Raw genomic sequence first — 26,347 nt, 5'->3', positions numbered from 1 at the left:
GGTCAGTATATGCAATTAAGTGCCAAGCTGGATTATCCGTCGGGTGTCCGAGAAACACGATTCCCTGGGGCGCCACACTGGGAGCGCATTTGGTTCAAAGTGCAGTCCCTTACCAACCAACCGCACCCGGCGACCAGCCTCTACGTGGTTCCCGGGGAAAGGCGCGCCGGACTCCGGTTCCTCAACCAGTCTTGCTAGAGTAGGCGTACTCCTTTCGAACAAAAGCGCTCGGAGTGACTGCCGCTATGGCCACTCAACGCCGAGCCCAAGCCCGCGCCTCCAATCACAGCGGAACTTCCAATTGGTGGAGTCGTTCTGAAGCCGGGCGAACGGAGGAGAAGTCCCGCCTCCCTAGGAGTGCTCAGCCAACTGCGGAGTCCGGGCGGTAGCCGCGGGGTTCGGTTGCGCTGTGTGTAATGATCTGGGGCCTGAGGGCGGGGCGGGGAGCAGGCGGGGGTCTGCGGGGAGGGGACGCTTCCCGCAGGCGCGCGGAGCGAGGACGGTGACAGCCACGCGCGCACGTGCGCGCCCGGCCGCAGCGCGGCCCCGAGGCCTCTGTTGGCCGCTGAGAGGCGCGCGGGGGCTGGCCGGCTGCCGTCTAGGGGCCCCGTGCCGGGGCGTCCCCAGCGTCCCCGGCCCGAGTCCCTGAGCGCCGGGCCGTGTCCACCCCGTCGGTCCTGGCTCGTGTTTCGTCCCCGTGGCCGTAAGGGCCCGCCCCCCCGACTCCCCTTTACGCTCCCGGGGCAGGGTCCTCACGGCCCATGCTGGCCGCTGGGGGCCCGCGCCGCCCAGACAGTTCCTCGGCCGGCCAGCCGGCCACCATGGTGGCCCTGAGGCCTGTGCGGCTCCTCCAGGGGGGCTAACCGGTCCAGAGCGCAGGTCTCGGGGCGCGAGGGTCCCGGGCCTGAGCCCCGCGCCATGGCTGGGGCCATCGCTTCCCGTATGAGCTTCAGCTCGCTCAAGAGGAAGCAGCCCAAGACGTTCACCGTGCGGATCGTCACCATGGACGCCGAGATGGAGTTCAATTGCGAGGTAACCGGCTGGCAGCCCCGACGGGCTGCGGTAAGGGGGAGCCGGGCGGAATCCGGTGGAATCCCCGCTCGCCGGGCCCTGCCACGGGTCTGGCACCGATCGGGGCGCCCCTGTGGCGGTGACAGTCCAGGTGGAAGCTTGAGGGATTCAGCTTGTATCATCTCTGAGCGTAGACAGAGTCGATCAGAACCGGAAGGAGCCATCTAGGCCCAAATCTTCATGTTAAGGATGACTGCTGCTCCCCCCCCCCCCCGTAGGGTTTTTGGGTTTGGAAGCACTTCCTGAAGGTTCTCATTCATTGTTACTGCAAGAGGCTGGAACCATCCGTAGTGGAGAATTCTGATTTTCATTGTCAGGCTTAAGCTCCAGCTTTATGGTCTTTTTTACTTCATTAGATATTATTATGTGCCCCAGGTATTAAAAGTTGCATTTTGTAGAGTGGAAACTCTACACCTATTTCCCTTTTCCAAAGCTACCATTTTCTGGGAAAAAAAACTCTTTAAGGAAAGAGTTGATGTCTAATACTTATTTTTCATGCAGTTTATTTTACATCATGATGATAACAGTTAACCATTTGTTGAATACATTCTAAATGTCAGACGTTCATACATTTAATTCTCACAACAACCCAATGAGGTAGGTACTCCAAGCCATGTATGTAGTAAGTGGCAGAGTGGGATTTTAGGTCAAACTTTTAGCCAAAACAATACTGCCTTTCAAGAAATGCAAGTCCTTGCTAGTCCAAAGTGTGTTCTATGAACCAGCAGCATTGGCAACAGCGATCTAAGTCAGGAGTTGGGAACTTTTTCTGTAAAGGGCCACATAGTAAATATTTTCAGCATTGCAAGCCATGGGATCTCTGTTACAACTACTAAGCCCTTCAGCTCTACTAGTGTAGTACAAAAGCAGCCTTAGGATCGACTTCCAGCCTGACAGAGTGAGGAGCTCCATTGAACTCCCTGATAAGACTGGTGAAAATCACTTAAAAAAACTCAACCATTTAAACCCTCTGGAAATGGTTTTAAGCGCAAACATTCATGAAATGAATGAAAATCTATTCAAGGAAATCTATGAAAATTTGCTAAGAAAGGTGAGAGTCTATGGTGTTTGAACCAAGGCTACTACCTCCCTCCCCACTTCCAACATACCAAGGGGGAGATCCACTCCAGACTGCTGCAACACAGAACACAGGGCTCCCTCTTCCCCTGGGTCCCTGTCAGACCACTTTCTTCCCAGGAGGAGCAGGACTGAAGTGCTTCTTATCCTGTGCAAGGCTTCTTGCTGTTGAGACTAAGTCCCAGGTGTGAATAGTTGAAAGATGGGGCTTCTGTCTTTTATCCAGCTCCTACTTACAGAATGGGAGCTGTGCCTTGGGCATGGCATACTGAGACTACTGGGACCCCAGTTGCTCTTTTCCCAGCCCCAGCTTGTGCAGTGGTGGTTCTGTGCCAGGAGAGGCAAACTGAGAAAACCTCTGGCTGGTATCCCTCCCCCGCCGCCCCCCCCCCGCCCCCCCTTTAGAGATTTTACCTGTAGTGAGAAGAAGTCTTTAAAACCTGTAGCTCCTGCTCTCTTCCCAAAGGTAGTTAGTTCATTTGCAACAAAATGTGGAGAAGTTTATGCCTAAGGGAACCCTTACAAGCAGTAGAGGTTTTGGTGAAGGGCAATTGGGAGGAGATTGTAGATTTAATGAAGATACTACCTAAACTGTAGGCCAGCTAGTTTGCAGGAGAAAATCAGAATAAGACAGCTGGAAAGAACCCGCATGGGATTGAATAAACTGTTCCCTCAGAAGAGCAGTCTTTGATTGAATTACTTTGTAGAGCAAATTATGCCCCAGGGCATAATGAAATAATAGAATAGTAAAACACTATTAATGGAGTTTAACAGCTGGGTGCAATCAGGGGATGGAGAAGGAGTCCTACTGTACACTGTCACTCCAGGATGACTGTGGCCATAACCAAATTTGTGCCTTCCTGAGGAACAACATCATACGTCTTAATACTATGTGAAGGAAATAGATTTCACTAAAATATTCCAGCCCATCACTAAAGAAACAAACAAGTAACAATAATAAGCCTTGGGGCTGGGTTGGGGAGAAACAGTCCAGTATCTATGTTATTTAGATAATATATTATCTAAGATGTCTGATTTCTAACAAAAAATTATGAGGCATACAAAGAAACAGGGAAATATGACCCATACAGTGGAAGATTAGCAACAAATTGCCCGTGACCAGATGTCAGATTTAGCTGAAAAGATTTCAAATAGCCATTACAAGTATGTTCACAGAACTAAAGGAAAACATGATTAAAGAAGGAAGATCTAATGACATTTTTGCATCAAGTAGAGAATATCAGTAAAGTGACAGGAATTATAGAAAAGAAGCAAATGAAAATCATGGAGTTGAAAAGTACCATAACTGAACTAAAAAATTCATTAGAGGGGCTCAAAGTAGATTCAAACTGCCAGAAGAAATAATTACCCTGTTTGAAGAGAAAATTGTAAAGATTATGCAAGCTGAAGAACAGAGAGAAAAAAATGAAGAAAATGTACAGAGCCTCAGAGAAATCATTAAGAGCATATGTGGAAGAAGAATACCACAAGAGGAAAGAGAAAAAAAAAATTTTAAAAAATAATGGCAGAAACTTTCTGAATTTATGGAAAAACAATAGTCTTGACATCCAGGAAGCTCAATAAACTCCAAAGAGGATAAATGCAAAGAGATCCACAAACAGAAACATCATAGTAAAAAAGCTGAAAGTCAAAGACAAAAAATCTTGAAAGCAGTAAGAGAAAAATGACTTGTCGCATACAAGGAAACCCCAATAAGATTAACAACTATCTTATCTGCAGAAACTGTGGAGTCCAGAATATTCAAAGTGCTCAAAGATAACATATTCAAAGTGCTCAAAGAAAAAAACCTGTCAACTTAGAATCCTATATCCAGCACAGCTGGATATTTCAAAATGGCTATTTCAAATATGAAGGTGAAATACTTTCTCAGATAAACACAAACTGGAGATGTCGCTCAAAGACCTGTCTTACAAGAAATACAAAAGGAAGTTCTTCAGGCTGAAAACAAGTGCCTTTAGATAATAACTCAAGTCTACATGAAAAAAAAAAAAAGAGCACCAGGAAAGGTAATTATATACAGAAGACAGTAGAAATGCATATTTTTCTCTTCTGATTTATTTATTTTAATTTTAGAATGAGTGCATGTGCAAGTGGGGGAGAGGAGCAGAGGGAGAGAGAATCCCAAGCAGGCTCCACACTCAGGATGGAGCCCAATGCAAGGCTTGATCCTACGACCCTATGGTCATAACCTGACTCAAAATCAAGAGTTGGATGCTCAACCAACTGAGCCACCCAGGCACCCCTTCTTCTAACTGACTTAAAGAGCAATTGTATAAAATAATACCTATATAATGTGCTGTTGGGCCTATTACTACAAACGTAATTTATGGGTGGTATACTTGCCAATAACAGCACAAAGGAGGTGGATCGGAGCAAAGCTGTAATGGGCTAAGGAAATGGCCACAAATGGTAAAGTAATAACTATAGCAATGTATTGTTGGGTTTATAATTTTAATAGATGTCGTGTGTGTGTGTGTGTGTGTGTGTGTGTGTGTGTGTGAACAATATGTATATTTATATATATGCAACAATGTGTATATTTTTTATATATGTAGCTATATATATAATTTTAGTAGATGTCATACACCCCCCATATATATATATATATATATATATATATATATGAACAATAGTTTACAAAAAAGAGGGAAAGGACCTATATAGGAGTAATATTTCTATATATCACTGGAATTAAGATAGTATAGTCTGGGGGCTCCTGGTGGCTCAGTCAGTTGAGCGTCTGATTTCGGCTCAGGTCATGATCTCACGGTTTGTGAGTTTGAGCCCCGCGTCGGGCTCTGTGCTGACAGCTTGGAACCTGGAACCCGCTTTGGATTCTGTGTCTCCCTCTCTTTCTGCCCCTCCCCCACTCACACTCTGTCTCTCTCTCCTTCAGAAATAAATAAACATTAAAAAAAATTTTTAAAAAAGATAGTATAATCTGAAGCTGATTTTGGTTAAGTCAAGATTATCTGGTAAACCCTAGAACAAACACTAAAAACAAAGCAAACCCCAAACACTTAAAAAGTATAGTGAAGGAAACATTAAATAAATTTAAATGCTTCATTAGAAAATATTCACTTAATGAAAAAGCAAGTAGTAAAGGAGGAATAGAGAAACAAAAAAGACATGAAACACATAGAAAACTAAACTAAAATGGCAATTGTACACCAAATAATTAGATAACTTAATGAAATGGACAATTTCCTTAAAAGATGCTATCTACCAAAATTGACTCAAGAAGAAACAGACAATCTGAATAGACCTATAACAAGTGAAGAGATTAAATCAGTAATAAAAATACCCACAAAGGGGCGCCTGGGTGGTGCAGTCGGTTAAGCGTCCGACTTCAGCCAGGTCACGATCTCACGGTCCGTGAGTTCGAGCCCCGCGTCGGGCTCTGGGCTGATGGCTCAGAGCCTGGAGCCTGTTTCTGATTCTGTGTCTCCCTCTCTCTCTGCCCCTCCCCCGTTCATGCTCTGTCTCTCTCTGTCCCAAAAATAAATAAACGTTGAAAAAAAAAAAATTAAAAAAAAAAAAAATACCCACAAAGGTCCAGGCTCTAGGTAGTAGAGGCGCAAATGGCTTCACTACTGAATTCCACCAAACATTTCAAGAACAATTAATACCAATTCTTAACATACTCTTCCAAAAAAAAAAAAAAAAAAAAGAAGAGGAGGGAATACTTCCCAACTCATTTTATGAGGCTGGCATTACCCTAATACCAGAACCCAACAAAGCTATCACAGGAGAACTAGAGACAAGATCTCTTATGACTATGGAAGCAAAATGGGGCACCTGGCTAGCTCAGAAATTACTTTAAAAAATACATGGAATGGGGCACCTGGGTGGCTCAATTGTTTAAGTGTCCAACTCTTGATCTTGGCTCAGGTCATGATCTCACATTTCATGGGGGGCTCTGCACTGGAATTGTGGAGCCTGCTTGGGACTCCCTCTGTCTGTCTGTCTGTCTCTCTCTGTCTTTCTCTGTCTCTCTCTCCCCTTCCCCTTGCTGGCTCTCTCTCTGTCTTTCTCAAAAAGAAAAAAAAAAAAAAAAAAATATATATATATATATATATATATATATATATATATATGGAAGCAAAAATTCTTAACAAAACTATTAACAAACTGAATCCAACAACAAATAAAAAGAATCCTACATCATAACAAGGGAGATTTATTCCAGGAATTCAAGGTTGGTTTAACATCTGAAAATCAATTAATGTGATACATCGTATCAATAGAATAAAAAACAAAAATCATATGATCATCTCAATAGATGCAGAAAGAGCATTGACAAAATTCAGCAGCATTTCATGATAAAAAACACTCAACAAAATAGGATTAGAAGGGAGCTTCCTTAACCTGATAAAGAGTATCTGTAAAGAACCCACAGCTAACTTAGTGAAAGAAGGATGCTTACTTGCTAAGATCAGGAACAAGACAGGGATATCTTGCCACTTCAATATTGTTTTGGAGGTTCTAGCCAGGACTATTCGGCAAGAAAATGAAATAAAAGGTGTCCATATTGGAAAGGAAGAAATAAAAATATATTCACAGATAACATGATCATGTGTATAAACTCTAAGGAATCCCCTAAAAAAACTATTTGACCTAATAAACAAGTTCAGCAAGATTGCAGGATATAAGAGCAATGTACAAAAATCACTTGTAATTCTATATACTTGCAATGAACAATATGAAAATTAAGAAAATTCTATTTATAATAGCACCAGAAAGTATAAAATACTTAGGAGCAAATTTAACAAAAGAAGTATAAAACTTATACTCTGAAAGTTGTAAAACATTGTTGATGAAAATTAAAGATGATCTAAATAAATGGAAAGACATCCTTTGTTCATAGATCACAAGATTTAACATTGTTAAAATGGCAGTATTCTCCAAACTAATCTACTCATTCAACACCATCCTCATCAGAATTTCCATTTACTACTTTGTAAAAATTGATAAATATTCTAAAGTTTATATGAAATTGCAAGGGATCCAGAATAGCTAAAAAAAATCTTGAAACAGAAGAGCAAAGTAGGAGAACTCATACTTCCTTATTTCAAAACTTACTACAAAACAACCATAACATAACAGTACATAACAGTGTAGTACTCACATAAAGATAGAGATGTTGATCAGTGGGGTAGAACTGCGGGTCCAGAAATAGACCCATACTCTATGGTTACCTGAGTTTTGACAAGGGTGCTAAGACTATTCAGTGGAGGAATGAATAGACTTACCAACAAACAGTGCGGAAAACTGGACAGCCACATGCAAAATATTGAAGTTGAACCCTTATTCTGCACCACATACAAAAGTTAACTCCAAAGACCTAAACGTAAGAACTAAAACTGTAATACTCGTAGAAGAAAATGGGGATAAATCTTCATGACTTTGGATTTGGCATATGATTCTTAGATATGACAACAAAAGCATGGGCAACAAAAGAAAAAGTAGATAAACTTCATTGAGATTAAAAACATTTGTGCTTTGAAAGACACCATCAAGAACATGAAAAGGAAAAATATTAGCAAATCATAGATCTCATAAGGGTCTTATATCTAACACATATAAAGAACTCTTATTGCTCAGTAATGAGAAGCAAATAATTCAAAAGTGGGCAAAGGAGGAGTGTCTGGTTGACTCATTCGGTAGAGCATGTGACTCTTGATCTTGGGATTGTGAGTTCAAGCCCCACGTTGGGCATAGAGTTTACTTAAAAAGATGGGCAAAGGATCTGAATAGACATTTCTCCAAGGAAGATATACAAATGGCTAATAAGCACATGAAAAAATACCCTCATTAGTCATCAGGGAAATGAAAATAAAAAACACAATGAGATACCACTTTACCACAATGAGAGCCAACCACTAGGATGACTAGAATCAAAAAAAGGCATATAATAACAAATGTTGGCGAGAATATGGAGAAATTGGAACCCTCATACACTGCTGGTGGGAATGTAAAATGGTGCAGCCACTTTGGGAAACAGTCTGGCAGTTCCTCAAACTGTTGAATATAGAGTACCATATGACTCAGCAATTCACTACTAGGTATCTACTCAAGAGAAATGAAAACATATGCCTACAGAAAAACTTGGACACAAATGTCCGTAGTGACATTATTCATAATTGCTAAAAGGTGGAAACAACCCAAATGTCCCTCAACTGATGAAAAGGTAAACAAAAGGTGGTATATCAATATAATGGAATGTTATTTGACACTAAGAAGGGATGAAATACCAATACATGCTACAATATGGATGAACCTTGAAAACATGCTAAGTAAAAGAAGCGGTCACAAAAGAACACATATTGTTTCATATATTTCACATAATTATTCCCTTGGAAGGATATCTAGGGAAATAGAAAGTAGTTTTGTGGTTGCCTAAGGCTGGGAAAAGTGCGGGAATACAGAAATGATAGCCAAGGGGTACAAGGTTTCTTTTTGAGGTGATGAAAATATTCTAAAATTTACAGTGGTGATGGTTGCCCAACTCTATGAATATGCTAGAAACCATTGAATTGTGCACTTTAAATAGGTGAATGTTAAGGTACATTATATCTCAGGCTATGTTAAAGAAAATGCAGCCTTTGGCAAAATGGAAACAAAAGACATGACTTTATTCCAATAAAACTATTTGTGAACATTGAAATTTGAATTTCATATAACTTTCACAAGTGATGAAATGTTATTTAAAAACTTACATTTTGTTAAAAATGTAAAAATTACTCTTAGCTCTCAGATTGCACAATAATAGGTGGTGAATTAGGTTTGTGTTGTGGACTGCAGTTTGCTGATCCCTAATCTAAGTTTCTTTTTTTTTTTCTTTAATTTTTTTTAATTTAAAAACTTTTTAAGTAATTTCTACACCCAGTGTGGGGCTCAAACACACAACCCTGAGATCAAGTGTCACATGCTCTACTGACAGGGCCAGCCAGGCAGCCCCTGATCTAAGTTGCTAGTTGACAAATGTTGTGAGAGGGGTGCCTGGGTGGCTTAGTCAGTTAAGCATCTGATTCTTGATTTTGGCTCAGGTCATGATCTCGTGGTTCGTGGGTTTGAGCCCCGCATCTGGCTCTGTGCTGTCAGTACAAAGATTCTCTCTTGGGGTTCTCTCTCTCCCTCTCTGCCCTTCCCTCACTCTAGTGCGAGTTACCTGTCTCAAAAATAAATAAACTTAAAAAAAAAAAAAAAAGATAAATGTGTAAGAGATTGTGAGAGACTGACCAGTAAGGAAAGGGATTTTGTATGAGATTTCTTCAGCCATAGTTTTACCACGAAAATCTCTTCTTTTTTCTTTAAACAGACCCCAGACCCAAAGAGGATGTACAATATTATCAACTATAGCAGCGTTCTAAACACTGGCACTGTTGACATTCTGACTGGATAATTCTTTGTTGTGGTGGGGGCTGTCCTGTGCATTGTAAGATGTTTAGAAGCCTCTCTGGACTCTATCCACTAGATGCCAGTAGCACCTCCCCGTGCTCCCCATCATGTCAACCAAAAATGTCTTCAGACATTGTCAAGTGTCCTGGCGGGGGGGGGGGGGCGGAGGGGGAGGACACCCTTCTTTCTGTCCCTCTCCCTGCCACCATATTGAGAACCACTGGTCTATAGAAGAAGATAAGAGTAGTGATATTCAGGGAGGCATAATGGTATAGTATAGTCTGTCAAACTTATATATGCCAGCAAACGGCCTAGCATCTTGGTGAAATGAGAATTCTCATTCTGTACTTATGCAGTAGGACTGAGAATTCTGCATTTCTAACACATTCTCAACTCTCAAACAGTGATGGTGCTGCTAGTCCAGAGAGTTGCAAAGCATTAGTGGAAAGTGCATAGGCTTTGAAATAAGTTAGACCTGGACTTGAATTCCAGCTGAACTTCTAGCTTGGGTAAGATACTGAAGCTCTTTGGACCTCAGTTTCCACATCAGTAAAATGGTACTAATACTATTGACCCTGCAAGGTTTTATAGGGATTCCTGGAATACATAGTGCCAGGCAGAAAGGAAGAACTAGAAGGGAGTATAATTGGCCTACAGTAGGAGGTGCAGGTCACTGTGGTCACTGCCCTGTTGCAATTTGTCAAACAGTTGCATCTCATTGACTTGCCAGTGGAAATACCTGTTTGTAAACGAAGATGTTCAGATATTCTGTTGAAAGTTATGGTAGTTTGACTTATGATGATAGAGCTCTGAGAAACTATTAGACTTTCTCCTGCCCTATTTTTATGTTGTACATTAACTGAGCAAGGTGCCGATACCAGGAGATGGCAGATGCATTTTGAAAAAAAAAAAGAAGAGGAGAGATGGTACTTGAGGAATTCTTCATTGAGGCATACAGGTAGGTGGTGGTCCAAGGAGGACTCAATTTCAGAACCAGTGTTAGTTAACATATGAATCATGTTACCTTATGCTAATAAGTTCAGACTTTTTTGCTGCAGAGGTAGGAAATAAATCTCTTGCACTACTTGCTGCATTGCACAATTGGCTTGATGTTTTAGAGGATTTTTCCACTTGAAATATTTGATATTTGTCATTTTGAGAAAGTGGGTGCTGAACGTAATTTGCCAGGAGGCTAAACGGTTATGTTATTTCTTATCTAGGCTGGAATTTTACTCTAATAATTCAATCTATCAGTAAGAAGAGCCAAATATGAAAAATTTCTCAAAATTGAGTTGTGAGAGATTCTAATACCATCTTACATTGGAAACAAAGCCGCCTTCTCCTGTTGGTTGTTGATATCCCAGATGTTTTCACATACCCAAATGGGATTGTGATTGGATTAAACCAACATTACAGATCATTCCAACATACAAATGGACATAAAGTAGAAACTTTGGAAAGAGGAAAACAGAAAGAACAAACTCTGGTGTTTTCAGTAAGATGTTACATCCCAGACACCCCAAGATATAGGTAAATGCTTCTCTTCTAGGATGCAAATCCCCAAAGGGCAGTGGTGGTCATTTCATTGCTTAGTTGTATATAGTAATGGGACTCTATATGAGGGCACTGAGAAACTTCTTATTTCAGAAGAAATGTTTCTGCCTTATCTGTGGGTTCTTCCATGGGGGTTAAGCAGTCCCCATGGATGGCATGGGTGCCGCACATCTAGGACGTGGGCAGTCCGAGGTGAATGATGGATGCAGTTGTGCTGGTGAAGGGTGAAAGAAGCAGGGTATATATACTGGCTAGTGCTGCCATCTGCTGGACCCCATATCTGCTCTTTTGTAGGAGGAAGGACTAGGGAATAGCAGCTACTGTGTGCCAGGTGCTGTGCTAAATGCTTTACAATGTACTATCTCACTTGATACTTGGAATAGATTCACTTACTCACTCAACAGATATTTCCTGAGTACCAGTGTGGACCTAGTGGTGATCAAGACCTGCTTAGGATGGAGGTCCTGTCATTGGCTTCATTTTCAGAGTGGGAATTGGAGGCTCCAACAGGGCAAATAGCCTGCATAAAGTCCCAGCAGAGCCACTGTTTGTTCTGAGAGAGGAAGAAGAGGACAGTGGGAGAATCTCAATAATGACCGATGAGGGGCACATGGGTGGTTCAGTGGGTTAAGCATCGTCTTTTAATTTCAGCTCAGGTCATGATCTCACAGTTCATGAGTTTGAGCCCCATGTTGGGCTTAGGAGCCTGCTTGGGATTTTCTCTCTCCCTCTCTCTCTACCCCTCCCCTGCTCATGTGTGGGCTGTCTCTCTCTCAAAATAAATGAACATTAAAAAAAATAACGACCAAGAGGCTAGCAGTCACTTATTTGAACCTCACAACTAGGTTTTCAAGTCAGTTGGGAAGGTCTTAGCTCAAGTTCCAGTTTCCTGTCAGGGCTCTGAAGTAGCACAGCCTAGAGGTTATGAGTGTTGTCTGGGGAGGTTCTGCCCTAACCAGTTCAGCACCCTTAGACAGGTTCCTTAATCCTTTCAGATGCCTGTTTCCTCATCTGTAAAATGGAGAGCATAATAATTCTTCCTGTATGGGGTATTGGTACTGGGATTAAAACGGAGTCATTATTGGTAAAGTGCTTAGACTAGCACCTGGCACAGGTAAGTTCCATATACAGGTTATTACATAAAAGGAAGTAAATCCAGGGCCTCTCAGCATTTGGCTCCCTTTCCCAGGCTCTCCCACACTTCCTCACTTACCCTTTTTGCTCTTGGCCTGTTGTCCTGGTTGCTGTTTCTGGAAAGTACCTCTTTTCATACTGCTGTGCCTTTGCATATAATGTCCTTCTCACTTGTCTGCTGGCACAGATGTTCTCATTCTCCTTCTAGGCTCTGCTCAAGTGCCCCCCCCCTTTTTAAATGTTTATTTTTGAGAGAGAGAGAGACAGAGTACAAGTGGGGAAGGGGCAGAGAGAGAGGGGGACACAAAATCTGAAGCAGGCTTCAGGCTCTGTGCTGGGGGCTCAAACTCACGAACCGTGAGATCATGACCTGAGTTGAAGTCGGAAGCTTAACCAACTGAGCCACCCAGGCACCCGAGTGTTCCCCCCTCTTTGTGCCCAAGACCACCACATAGCTACCAGTGATGGGGCTGAGATTCAAACCCAGGTCATCTCTCTTCCAGGCTGGCTGGCTCTTTTTCTGTTAAGCTATGCTACCCACATAGGAAGCTCCAAGTAGAAAAAGGAAAGAAACCATTAGAAACCTGGAGAGAACTTTGATATTTGGTAAACAGGAAAAAGAAAGTAGAAATAAGAGATTTTACAAAGAACTTCCTAACTCAACTATTTGTCTATGGTATTATTTTATTTATTGCAATTGGTGTAAGATACCATTTCAAAACCATTTTGTAAACTTGCCATTGGGCTTAAGTTTTTGGCTGGTAGATGATGTGACTGACAGCCTCTGCTAAATTGCCTCAGTGTCTGGTTTGTCTTTGAATCAAATGTACATTTTCCATAAGTGAATCCTTTTCACTTGCCATGATGTACTTGGAATTCCTTGCCTTTGGCTTAAGATGAAGCTTATTTTGCAACAGTTAAATATTTTCTAGTTGCATATTTAACAAGCTTTGTGGTCAGAATGTTCTTCCCTATATTCAGCCTGATGTCTTCTCTTAATGTTTGGTGTGTCCACATGAATAACAATTGGTTAACCCCTCTATTCTGAGGCCTTTTCATGTACTTTGAAAAGTCAGTTATCTAACTTCTTTGAAGTCCACCTCCTTCTCCATCCCCTTTGCCCTGTGCAGCTCAGTTTTGGAGTACCTAATATTTAGGGGATTGGAGCACGTAGATATTTAAGAGGGAAGGTCCCAGATTTCCAGGGTGCTCATAATCGAGTTAGAGAAACAGGATACACATGAAAAGATAATGCAAAGGAGTCTGTCTGTCTATCTGTCTATCTATCTATCTATCTATCTATCTATCTATCTATCTATCTATCAGATGAGGATGTGTTCCTGTTGAGAGAGAGAAGAAAAACCCTGCAGTGGGGTAAATAGGGGAACAACTGCCCCCAGGGATTGAAGGCAGGTTTGTGTCCACAGATAAAGGGGAAGAGTGTACGGATCAGTGGATGTGACCTGAGCAAAGGCAATAGTATTGTTTTGTTTATTGCAATTGGTATAAGATACAATACTGTGGTTTGAGGTAGAAGAGAAGAGAGATGTGTTTAAATTCCTAGGTTCAGGACAGATATTAGAAGCCTTTGAAGGCCAGATTAAGGAGCTTGTATTCATCAGATGCAGTGGGGGAGCTTTGAGGTTTTTACTAGGAGAGTGATTTAAAGTGGTCTTAGGGCACCTGGGTGGCTCAGTTGGTTAAGCATCCGACTTCGGCTCAGGTCATGATCTTACTGCTTGTGGGTTCGAACCCCGTGTCAGGCTCTGTGCTGACAGCTCAGAGCCTGAAGCCTGTTTTGGATTCTGTCTCCCTCTCTCTCTGCCCCTCCCCCACTCGCATTCTGTCTCTCTCTCTCAAAAATAAACGAACATTTAAAAAAATAAAGTGGTCTCCACGCAGAATGATTTGAAGTATTTGGGGGTGGGGTTGGGAAGAGTTTGGAAACAAGGAGCCCGGTTAGAAGACAACCTCTCTGGGCTGGGTGTCACATGGAAACCTGAACTAGCTGGAGCCTGGGACAAAACTAGGCTGAATCCAAAGGCGTGGGCACCAGGAGGATGAGGCCAGGGCTCAGGGTCTTCTGTGACAAAGAGTGAGCAGGAGACCTATTAGGCCCAAGATTCAGGAGGTACTGAAGTCTAGAGCCAGTCCTTAGTTGTCAAGGCCAGCCAAGCAGGAGGCAGTTCTTGGGTGAGACGTGGCCAGCCTTGGGTTCAGGAGGTCAGCTCACTTTCCTGTGTCTGGTCTGGGGCTGTAGTCAGGGTGTTATTGTATAAAACCAGGGAGAGCCCTGAACTGGTGCTTGAACCCCTGGCTTCTAGGCAGAGCTGCTCTGTGTGATCTTGGGCATGTCTCTTCTTTCCCCCAACCCAGGCCTCAGTTCTTAGGGTGAAAAATGAGAGGAAAGAATTTGATTTTAAAGGCCCTCTGCTTTAACATCCTATTTTAGGTGATCTGGGCAGAAGCAGCTCATTGCACACCTCCCCCTTTCATATTTCCTTCTTAGGTAGGAAGCCATCTCAGGATTTGAGCATGTAGGTGTGAGAAAAATCTGCTGGAGGACAGGAACAATATTGCTTAGGGAACAAGAGCTGACATCCCGATAGAAGGGGTAAGTTGGTGTGGGTGAAAGCCCTGTCACTGCCACCTGCTGCCTGAGTGATCTTGAACTCCCTTCTCTAAGCCTCAATTTCCACATCTGTAATATGAGGAGAATAATAGTATTTTACTTACAGGATTGTTTGAAGGCATGAGTGCAGTGGACCTTTAGAGACACTTAGCCCAGGGCCTGACTGTAGTAAGCACTTGGTAGACATTAGCTTCTCATGTGATCACGAGTTGGGGGTGTGGGAGTAAAGAGGAAGGGTCCCATGCTGGAGGCACTACAGATTTTCTCCTTTAATCATTTTTATTTTCTTTGAATCTTCTTCAGGTTATCCACACCTTTGTAAATGTAGGCTCTCTCGACTCCAGAATTAGTCTAAATATAATGAGCTTTGTCCTACACCATATTTCTGTTTAAGGATCTTTTTTTTTTGTAATGTGATTTTTTTTTTTGAAATGTGCTATATGATTGATCTCTTGATGTCCACTGTGATAACAGGATTCTTTTCTGATTTCTGCCATATTTGTTTTCTGTTCTTTTGTCCCCAGTGTGTCATTTTTCTCTGTTCTTTGTTTTTGACGACTTCTCCAATTATTCATGCTAGTTTTGCATTTTGTCCAAGAACATTTTTGGCGCTTGTTTATTTTTAATTTCAGAAGTTAAAGGCATTTGAGGTCTTAAAAACCCAGAGTTGAGTTTTCTCAGAGCTGCTAATCTTTTTAGCCAGCTGGTGATGAGGTTTCTCTGGTTTGTTACAGGATGATGTGTGCCATCCTCCTGTCTTTGCTTTGTCTAATTTAGATTCTAAATCCACATGTTTTAGTACATTTTTAGCACATAAAAATTTATTACCAAACTGGTGCTGACCTCAGGGAAAAAAAAATCTTTAATCAAATCTTCAGTCACCAGTGCGGAGACTCAAGGTGCTTATCCCAGCCTAGAAATCACTCCGGCCACCACTAGGTGGGGTCAGAGAACATCATTTCTAAAGGCATCAGGTCCTTTTTCTCTTCCAGCCCTCAACACTATTTGACTTTTTGCTTCTTTGCAAAAAAAAAAAAGAAAAGAAAAAAGAAAAGAAAGACTGAGCTTTGGAAAAGTCACAAAAGCTCCCTGTGAGTTACATTACTTATGGTTCCCCCATCCACCTTCCCAGTTTCAATCTCCTAGTTTTAGGCGTTTTGATAATTTGACTTTCAGATAAAACTTAAAACTGAAGCCCAGAGTAATTACTGAACTTACCTGAACTGATCTGGAGTTTTAAATTCAGCAACAGTGTCTTTATCTAGTGTCCTACTCATATTGACTGGAGATTAAATCAGTCTCATAAATATGTTAAAGAAGTCTTCAACCCACAGTTGTCCTCATCCACCTGCAGACATTTTTACCAGCCCTGTATGCTCCTACCTATACCTTCCAGTGTTGTTAAATCAGTGTCCTAATCACTGACCACTGTGACAGGTCAAGCTAGAAACAGAACCCGAATGTTTACAATTTCTTTCTAGGCTAGAATTGGGGTTCTCCATGAGCTCATTTGCACGGATGGATTATGCTCCAGCTGTTTTGCCAGGAGCTTTTTTGAAAGAGTGTGCTTTTAAATACAAACTGTAATTTTTGTGATATCCTGGGGCAGGAGGAGTTAATCGGCTGGATAATACTTAGTCATGGGTTGTGTTTCGGTCTTCTAGTTTGTTTGTTTGTTTTTTGATATTTATTTATTTATTTTGAGAGACAGCGCGCACATGAGCGAATGTGGGGGAGGGGCAGAGAGAGAAAGAGAGAAAGAGAAACCCAAGCGAGCTCCATGCGGTGAGTGCAGAGCCCGATGTGGGGCTTGAACCCACAAACTGTGAGATCATGACCTGAGCTGAATTCAAGAGTCAGATGCTTAACTGACTGAGCCACCCAGGCATCCCTCAGTCTACTAGTTTTACCTCATGTTTAGACATTTAAGATTTTGCTCTGTGTCTACCTGCACCAAGTGTTTCCTGTTTGTAGCTCTCTGCAGAATTATTATTCTCAGTATTTCAGCATTTTGTGATTATTGACAATTGCTGCGTATCAACAGTGTGCTAGGTGCTAAAAAAGTTATTTTTCAGTAACATTTCAATGACCATTTTTGTTACATTAGAGAGTTTATTATTAATACAGCTCTTTATTATTAGGAGTAAGGAGCACAGTAGCAATGGCAAACCCTGAGTAAGGAGAAAGAATGTAGAAAGCACACATAAATTAAATGTTAAGTGTCATTTACATCCCTGAAAATGATTTTAAGATATAGAATGGAATGTTAAAGGATTAAAAGAAAATTATTATAACAGTGGAAAAAGTGCTACATGGTTTATACAAAACCATCTCAAGCTCATAGACTCAGAGGGTGTTAATCCTCAAAGACCACTTGATGATTGTGGAAGCTGAGACCCAAAGAGGTTAAGTGACTTTCCCAACACAGCAGGTTTGGGTGTTTTATAGCTATTTGACAAGGCTATGATTGCTCTCATGTTGTGAGCTAAATTCCAAAGATAGAGATTGTCTCCTTTGCTTTTGGGGGACTGTATTGCTTTTATAGCACCATAACTGTATTGTTTCTTTTTGCTCTGTCAGCTGACTTTGAAATGCCTCATCTTTTTTCATAGCATCATAAAATCGGGACCTTGCACAGAGGTCATAGGAGATTGACAGAGGAAGAAACTGAGGCCCAGTGGAGTTGCATGGCTCACTCAAGGTTATATATAGGCTTGTGTATGGTAGAGGTAGAGTTTAGGATACAGATCCCTTCTCTGGGTTCACTGCTGCTCCCATACCCTCTTTCCACTGTAGCAGGAAACATGCCAGAAGCTACAAACATAAGGACCTTTTTCCCCCAGAAAACTATAATTCACTTAGTTTTGAAAGACTTAGAGTTTAAAACCTCCATTTTGTGGCTTCCCAAGGTGCTGTGATTTGTTTCTTAGTAGTTTCTTTTGTTCTATGGAAATTTTTCTTGGTTGGCTCTCCAAGATTTGGATTTCTTTGCCAAGGTATTTTTAGAGAAAAGAAATCAGTGTGTCACCAAAGGGGGATAATGTATACCTTAAGGCCCAATTATGCAATTAGAATTTTAATAAGGAGTATCATAAATTCTTGCTTCATTGCAATCATTACTTAGAGAAGACTGTTCTACTCAGAAGCCTCATCTACTTATCATCATCATTATCATCAACATCATCAGCCAACCACAAGCACTTATGGAGTGGCCACAGGTTATGCAGTACTTGCTTGTGTTCTGGGAGACTTACAGCATGGTGTGTGTGTGTCTGTGTGTGTGTGTATGGTGTGCATAGTAAACCTTGCCTTCAAGGAGTTTGTGATCTGTAAGACTGGAGGAAAGACAGGGATCTTGGAGAAAGACAAACACCTCATTTTCCCCGTGTATATAAAGTACATACTGACTCATGTACCTGGCGTTGTATGGGGGAAGGGGACAATGGTGAGATAAAGGAATGGACCTTAGTAAGGTCTGGTTCTGGATAAATGGAAGCAATAGGTTTGCTGATTTGGGAGGGCACAGGCTGGGTTGTAACAGGCAGGGTAATTGGTTGGAGAGAGGAAGTAATTGGTGGAGGGCCTTTAAACCATTAAACTTTTTTTTAAAGGTTTATTTATTTTTGAGAGAGACAGAGATTGAGAGCACAAGTGGGGAAGGGGCAAAGAAAGAGAAAGAAAAAGAGAATCCCAGGCAAGCTCCATACTGCCAGTGCAGAGCCCAATGCAGAGCTCGAACCCACGAACCATGAGGTCATGGTCTGAGCCGAAGTCAGACGCTTAACCAACTGATCCACCCAGGCATCCCTTGAAACCATTAATTTAAATATATTTGGCATACTAACAGATGATTGGGGGATTAGGAGAGGAAAATTACTGGCTGCGGTTGATTATGGCAGAAACTGACAGGCAAGAGATTGGAGGTGGTCTTTTTTGCAAAGAGGTTTTTGCCCAGATTTAGATGAGAAATATAGGGGTTGTGTTTGGTAGAACAGAGAAGTTGATCTCTTTTTTGGAGTGTTCCCTTTTCCCTTGTGTTGGGAAATAATGGCTGATTAGGTGTGAGGTGTCCTTTAATCATGACAGGAAACGGCTCAATAGTTTTGCAATTTCGGTTCATGAGACACAAGAGCCCACTTCTGTGGTGTGATGGATGATACCACACCTTGAGTCTGGGCACGTCAGTTTTACACCTGCATTACTATACTTGTTTATCCTCTTTGATTAACCAGAATAGATTAAAAAAAATTTTTTTTTGATGTTTGTTTATTTTTGAGAGAGAGAGACAGAGTGCAAGCGGGAGAGGGACAGAGATAGGGAGACGCGGACTCCAAAGCAGGCTGAGGTGTCAGCACAGAGCCCTATGCAGGGCTCAAACCCACAAACCATGAGATCACAACCTGAGCCGAAGTTGGACACTTAACCACCTGAGCCGCCCAGACACCCCAACCAGAATAGATTTTAATGGAGCCCATTATTCACTTACTGCACAGCAAAACCATTGTTACCACTTTTTCCATTGTGTTTATCTTGTAAATGGAAGTATTTGGTATCTATTTTTTTTCAAAATGGACAAATAGAAGTTATATTTAGATTAGCATCTTAAATTTTTTAGACTTTTTAAAAAATAAATGTTTATTTATTTTGAGAGAAAACGAGAGCGTGTGCCTGCACATGCATGACCATGAGAGGGGCAGACAGTGAGGGGAGAGAGAATCCCAAGCAGGCACCATGCTGTCACTGCAGAGGCCAACGTGGGGCTCTGTCTCACCAACCTTGAGATCATGACCTAAGCCAAAATCAAGAGTTAGACGCTTTACCAACTGAGCCACCCAGGCGTCCCTCTCGACTTACAAACTGGTTCTTGTAGGCCAGCGATGACGGCAGAAGTCAGTTAGGGGTAAATGTTAAGAGACGAAATCACAGTTATCCTTGGTTTTCCATTTCTGAAATAGTGGTAAACACATGGCCCATGTCCTGAGCCTGGGGAGGCACAGTTCCTTCATTGCTCTATCTGCAAGGGGGCTAATCTTTTGACAGTTTTTATGGCAAATACTAGGGCAGCTTGTGAGTTAAACCCTAATAAGCAAATGCTGGGTTTGTCACTTCTCTTTCATCTTCTGGAAGAGACAGCTAATCAAATAGCATGCCTTGTGCGGCTAGTCCCCCAGACCTCTATGAAATGGAATGTTGTTTTCCCTGGTTGCTTTTTCCAGATTTGAGTCTTCTTTATAAAGCCAAAGTTTCTCTGTTGTCTTAATTCTTCAACACTTGACAGATGGTGGCCAAATTCAGTTCTCTTTCTTTAAGAAAGTTGTCATCTTCCAACTGTGGCCGTTCCCCATCATGCAGCTGGTTTCCTACTGACCCTCCCCGGGTTTATCAGTGAGTAAGTGTGATTGTTGGTGGCTGCATGACCCAGAGAAAGCAGTGGGAGAAATGCAATGTGAAGTGTCGAAAGTAAAAAACAAATGGTAGTTTTAGGGTTGTGAGTCTAAACCTGGCCAAGGGATGCTATTCATAACATTTCCCCAGTTAATAGACCCCAATCAGCGCTGTAGGTTATTGGTGCCAGTTGCTTCCTACAACAGAGAAGTGCTATGTTCCTGCTGTGGAGGGTGAGTGCTTAGTGCTATTTACTTAAAACATTCTAGGTTGATAAATTACAAGCACTTCACTTTGGGTAAAGCTCATAAATCCCGCCCCTACGAAAAATAACAAGCTGACAGCACTTAGTCCCGTTTATAAAGTTCATACGCATCTATCTTTGATGCAGGCACAAGTATATATCTATGAAATAGCACTGTAGCCTGTTAAAGTAATGGGAGAGCACAGCCACAGAGCGAGCAGCATTGTCCTTCCAGGCTCACTACCATCAGCCCCTCTGCTTGAAGGGCACCTCGAGGACAAGGCTTGCAGAGCAGGAGCTTGCACACCATGGAGTCCAGATTTGTGCTTCTTCCTGCCTTCTCCCTGCAGATCACCTCTCTCACTCCTGCCGCCTCCCTTTTCCTGTCTGCAAAATGATCGTCTGCCTGTTAGCGTCCCTGCTCTTCATTAGGCCGAGATGAGGCACAGAGCTGTGCCGATGTGTGGGGAGCAGTTTGAACACTTAGGCCAGGTGGAGAGACATGGGCCTCAGTGAACACTAAAGCATCTGTTCTGGAAAAAGGACAGACCCTAACAAAAAGACCTTTAAGTAGTGTAAGGGCAAAGCCTGGAAGGCTTATGTGCTATCAGGTATCAGAAAAGGAAATATTTTAATAAAAAAATAAATATGAGACTCATCCCACTGGCTGTGGGATCTTCTTAGAGATCTGGCAGGTGTCATTATGGGATGCATGGCTGTTTGGAACCTGTGACTGAGCAACCTGCTTCCTAATCAACTTGTGGAGAGTCCGAAGTGTCACATGCATCGGGCGGAAGCTGCCTATTCAGTACCGCATTGAACATTCAGTACTGCAGATAGTGTAATTATGCTGCTTGTCAGATACTAGAAAAGTGCAAAGAACATTCCTTCACTTTGCAACAGCTTGGACCCAAGTGGCAGACATGCTGTTCCCTCTGGCTGGCATGACCTCCCTTTCTTCAGCCCCTTCACCAGAGTATCAACTACTGCCTGGCTTCCAAGACCCAGCTCAGACCGTGTCTCCTCAGGGAAGCCCCTCACCCCAGGCCCCCAGGCCCAAGCTGTGTTTCCACAGCACCGTGGTCTGTTAGCATTTACCAGGTTGCATTTTTGTTATCTGTTTACCTACCTGTCTTCCCTGTCAGACATGAATGGGGACAGTGTCTTGTCCTGAATTCATCATTTATCTCTTGTGCCGAACATAATGACTAGGATGTAATGGGTGCTCAATAAGTGTTTGTCAAATGAGTGATAGCATGGTTAGCTCGATGAGAATTGATGGTGCCCTTTCTGATCTGTCATCCATCATCCATGGAGTGAAACAGGACCAGGAGGCTTTACATGGCACCACTTGAGAATGTAAGGAGAGGAGGTGGGATTAGAATGAATAATGACCACCCTTTATTGAGTATTTACCATGAGCTGGGCACTATATTTACTAAAGTATTTAGGCTTTTAAAATATATTAATGTACTTAATCCTTAGATTAATCTGCTAAGACAGGGTCTGTTTATTATCCCCATTGCGAAGCACAAGGAAGTTCAATAACCTGCCCGAGGTCACACAGTGACAGCACGGAGATTCATACTGATGTTAGACAGCTATCTATCTGTGCCTCTTAGACTGGTTCCTGGAAAGAATTAAGCCCTAATGTACAGAGGCATCCATCTTAGGTAATGATTCGACTTCTGTATATCTGGAATGATATGGTTATGTTTTCTCCTTGGGGAAAAGGGAGAAGACAGTCACCCGGATAACTTTTTGGGTTCTGTGGTTAAAGTGAGAGAAGTGGAGTTAGTTGACAAAGAATTGGTGTTAGGTGGCAGTTTGGGTCCTTGCAGAAGCACAGCAGTATTCTCCAGTCAAACTGAACTACGGTGCTTTCATTTCCTACAAGGACCATCTAAGCTTTTTTGCCTCTAGACCTTTACATATGCTGTTCCCTGTGCTTGGATCACACTACCCTGTTCACTGTTTCTTCCTCAAGCCCAGTCTTCACTTGGCTCCCCTCTCCCACCATGAGAGTTAATTTAGATGCCATTCTTCCCTGCCCTCGAAGACAGTGTCCCTTCCTGGGGGTCCCTATTGTGGCACTCACAAGTGTTGTAGTGCTAGAAACCATGCTTGGAGTTGATTATTGTGTGTAGGGTGAGGGAGGTGACTGGCTCATGTCCTAAGCTCATTTTGTAAGAGCAGAGACTGTCTCTTTTGTTCCTTATTATCTTCTGTACCTTGAGTGGTGCTTGGACACAAGGTGTGTTCATGAAATATTTGTTGGAGGAGTGGATGCATGGCAGCTAATTTTGCTTTACGTTTTTGAACCTTGTTTGTTTGTTTTTTTTTTTAATATTTATTCATTTTGAGAGAGAGGGAGAGAATGAGCTGGGGAGGAGTGGGGGTGGGGTGGGGAAGAATCCCAAGCACGCTCTGTGCTTGTCAGTACAGAGTCCAGCGTGGGGCTTGATCTCATGAACCATGAGATCATGACCTGAGGTGAAATCAAGAGCCAGATGTTTAACCGACTGAGACACCCACGTGCCCCGAGCCTTGGGTTTTTGAAGTAGGCGAGTCTTCTGTTTGACACCATTGTTTACTGTATCTTTTTAAAATTTTTATTGTTTTTTTTAATGTTTGTTTATTTTTGAGAGAGAGACAGAGACAGAGTGGGGGAGGGGCAGGGAGCGAGGGAGACACAGAATCCAAAGCAGGCTCCAGGCTCCGAGCTTGTCAGTACAGAGCCCAACATGGGGCTTGAACTCACGAATCGTGAGATCAGGACCTGAGCCGAAGTCAGAAGCTTAACTGACTTGAGCCACCCAGGTGCCCCGTTTGCTGTCTTTTTTTTTTTTTTTAATTTTTTAATGTTTATTTACTTTTGAGAGAGAGAGAGTGTGAGTGGGGAAGGGTCAGAGAGGGAGGGAGACACAGAATCTGAAGCAGTCTCCAGGCTCCGAGCTGTCAGCCCAGAGCCCGATGTGGGGCTCGAACTCACAAGCCGTCAGATGATGACCTGAGCTGAAGTCAGATGCCCCACTGACCGAGCCACCCAGGTGCCCCTGCTGTGTCTTTTATGTACAAAGTCAACTGGGCACCGTGGGCAACAGAGAGATGACTGATGTCACTATTGCTCTGAGGCGCCTCCAATCTTAGGAGACACTCAGATGTTCAGATCATGTCACAGCATCAGCACAATGCAGTGGATCACTGATAAAACTGTAAAAAGGGACACGGTCACATTCTGGTGAGTCATCTGGCGCCAAGGAAGCCCATTCACAACCCAAGACCTCCTTTTACAGAGTGCCATGGGAATCACCTGGAACAACTGTGACCAGTGGTTCTTGTTTGTAAAGAAGTAGAAACCCAGGGCTTCTGGGTGGCTTAGTTGGTTAAGCATCCAACTACTGATTTTAGCTCAGGTCATAATCTTACATTTCACGGGTTCAATCAAGCTTTGCGTCAGGCTCTGTGCTGACCGTAGGGGGACTGCTTGGGATTCTCTCTCTCCTTCTCTTTCTGCTCCTCCCCTGCTTGCATGCTCACACACTCTTCTCTCTTTCTCAAAATAAGTAAAATAAAAGAAACCCAAATTAAGAGGACTAAACAAGTCTGCATACACTTAGGGAAGGGCTTGTTGAAAAGTGGAACCTCATGTAGGTACACAACGTGTTGGAGGTTAGATTGAACCCAAAAGAAAAACCTTTTCTTCTTTTTTTAATGAAATGTTTATTTATTTTTGAGGTGGGGGGTAGGGCAGAGAGAGAAGAGAGAGAATCCTGAGCAGGCTTCCACTGTCAGCACAGAGTCTGATGTGGGGCTCGAACTCCGGAACCGTGAGATCATGACCTGAGCCGAAATCAGGAGTCAGAGGTTTAACTGACTGAGCTACCCAGGCACCTCCAAAAGAAAAACTTCTTAATTACTTTATGATAGAACATTTGATTTTATAAATAGAGCTAATAAATTGAGTTCAAAAATATTTATTAATTTTTGAGAGAGAAAGAGAGCATGCATATGCGTGAGCTGGGGAGGGACAGAGAGAGAGGGGGACAGAGGATCTGAAGAGGGCTCTGTGCTGACAGCAGTGAGGCTGATGCAGGGCTTAAACTCACGAACCATGAAATCATGACCTGAGCCGAAGTCGGACATTTAACCCTCTGAACCACCCAGGCGCCCCTGAGCTAATAAGACTTTAAATCAAATGTATTTAGGACATCTCTACCTGGTTTTCTCTGACATGGTAACTTATCCTAACAGTTGTTCACCTATTCCCTCTGAAACATGCTGCTCCTCCTGTATGCCATCTCTCCTCTAGTGGAACCACCTGCTGTTCAAGCCAGAAATGCAGGTGTCCGTCTTCATTCTTGATCCCTCAGTCCCTACCAGCACTCAGGTGCCAGCTCTGGGACTTCCTTCTTTCCAATTCTCAGGCTGTCTTCTCTCCCTCCCACTGCCTTAATCAAGGCGGGAGTTGGCCTCCTTTCTGCCCTTCTTGATTCTAGGCTCCTTTCCTCCAACTTATTGTCCGCCCTGTTGATGGAGTGCATTCTGGAATGCTGATCTGATCCCATTACTCCTCTGCACAAGAGCCTTCAGTGACTCCCAAGACGAGCCACCTGGCCCCACATGGCGCCCCATTCTCACCACGCCCCCTCTTGAGTTCAGGCTGTCTCAGCTCTACCAGATGACTTGCATTTCACTGAGATTATCATGATTTTCTTTTTAAGAATTCTTTCTCTCTTTCGCCTAACCCTCATTTGTTCTCTAAAGCCTTTTCTGACTTAGGTCCTTGCTTGTGTCTCCCATAGGGCCCATGCATCCACCATTTTGCGTCCTCAGTGTCTGGCATTTCTGGGCATATAGGATGTGCTCTGTAGTGCTTGTTCAAAGAATGAGCTGTAGCAGAGGCTTTAATTCACACTGAGCTGTAAAGGAGCAATATCTGGCTCTTCCCAAGAATGGGTTTGGTTTCAGGGTGGGAGAAGAGTGTTAAGACACGTTTCTTACTGGAAAAGGTGGTTGGGGAGTGCTGGTGGAAGGCAAGACAAATGGAAAGGCTCCTAGCAGGAAAAGAGGCCGTTGAGAAGCTGAGGAGGTTGCCTACCTTCGATCGCCAGGAAAAAGGCCAGTGTCTGCTTCAGAAGGCTGCTAAAGAATCTGTGACTCGGTTTCCTTATTTATACTTAAAGGGGAGGGGTCTACAGTAGCTAATGACTCCGGCTCACATCCAACACTGACATTGTATGATCCTTAGAGTCAAAGTTAAGAATCTAAATAAGACACTGTGAATTGGTGTGAGATTCCCCCCCCCCTCACTTTTTTGCAAGCTTCCTGGAAACAAAGACGTCTATTTGCATTCAACGGGTCGTTTTGCATTTTAAAAACAAAGAAGTAGAAAGGAATGCAGGAAAACTGCTTTAATATGATACTATGTTTGAGAATTTAAACTCCACCCCCTCTCCCCCCCAGTCAAGAAATTCACTATTCTCAGCTTTGGTTGAGATGTGCTGCACGTCCCACTTGCGCCCGGGTCCTCCGTGGCAGAGCCCGGCCCCTCCGTGGCTGTGAGTTATGGCAGCCTGGGAATCCATACTGTGATCTTCCTGGCCCTTGGGTGTTCAACTTCTCCAAGTTAATGTCTGTTCTTTAGCCTTACATTATCTCCTAGAAAGGTAGTCATTTATAATTTATATACTATGTACCGGCTTAAAATAGAGACAAGAGGATAATCAGCATCCCGAAGCTCCTAGCTTTCCAAAATAACATTTCTTCAGTGAAGTCTGCCTGTAGGAATTAAAACCTGCCTTGAATTAAAAAATCCTTTGTGCTGT

At 42.8% G+C, this 26,347-nt stretch overlaps 1 protein-coding gene across 6 annotated transcripts in view; it reads left to right on the top strand.

Moving 5' to 3' along the window:
* Positions 1-504: 504 nt before the first annotated feature.
* NF2 (NF2, moesin-ezrin-radixin like (MERLIN) tumor suppressor) overlaps positions 505-26,347 on the top strand; it is an 80,710-nt gene continuing 54,867 nt past the window's right edge. For 2 of the 6 annotated variants that reach the window (XM_047088102.1, XM_047088098.1), the window contains exon 1: positions 520-1,032. In XM_047088102.1, coding sequence (XP_046944058.1) covers positions 919-1,032 — 114 coding nt within the window. In that variant the 5' untranslated portion in view covers positions 520-918. Of the gene's footprint in view, positions 1,033-10,443; positions 10,529-26,347 lie in introns of those variants that run through there. The other 4 variants (XM_047088104.1, XM_047088100.1, XM_047088103.1 and 1 more) reach the window with 4 other exon arrangements.

This window comes from Lynx rufus, unplaced genomic scaffold, assembly GCF_022079265.1.
Source record: "Lynx rufus isolate CCGP_SWC_20201006 ecotype Redwood Valley unplaced genomic scaffold, mLynRuf1.p SCAF_24, whole genome shotgun sequence".
Classification (NCBI taxonomy): domain Eukaryota; kingdom Metazoa; phylum Chordata; class Mammalia; order Carnivora; family Felidae; genus Lynx; species Lynx rufus.
Note: the sequence above shows the minus strand (reverse complement) of the source record. Positions and strands in the feature narration are given on the sequence as shown.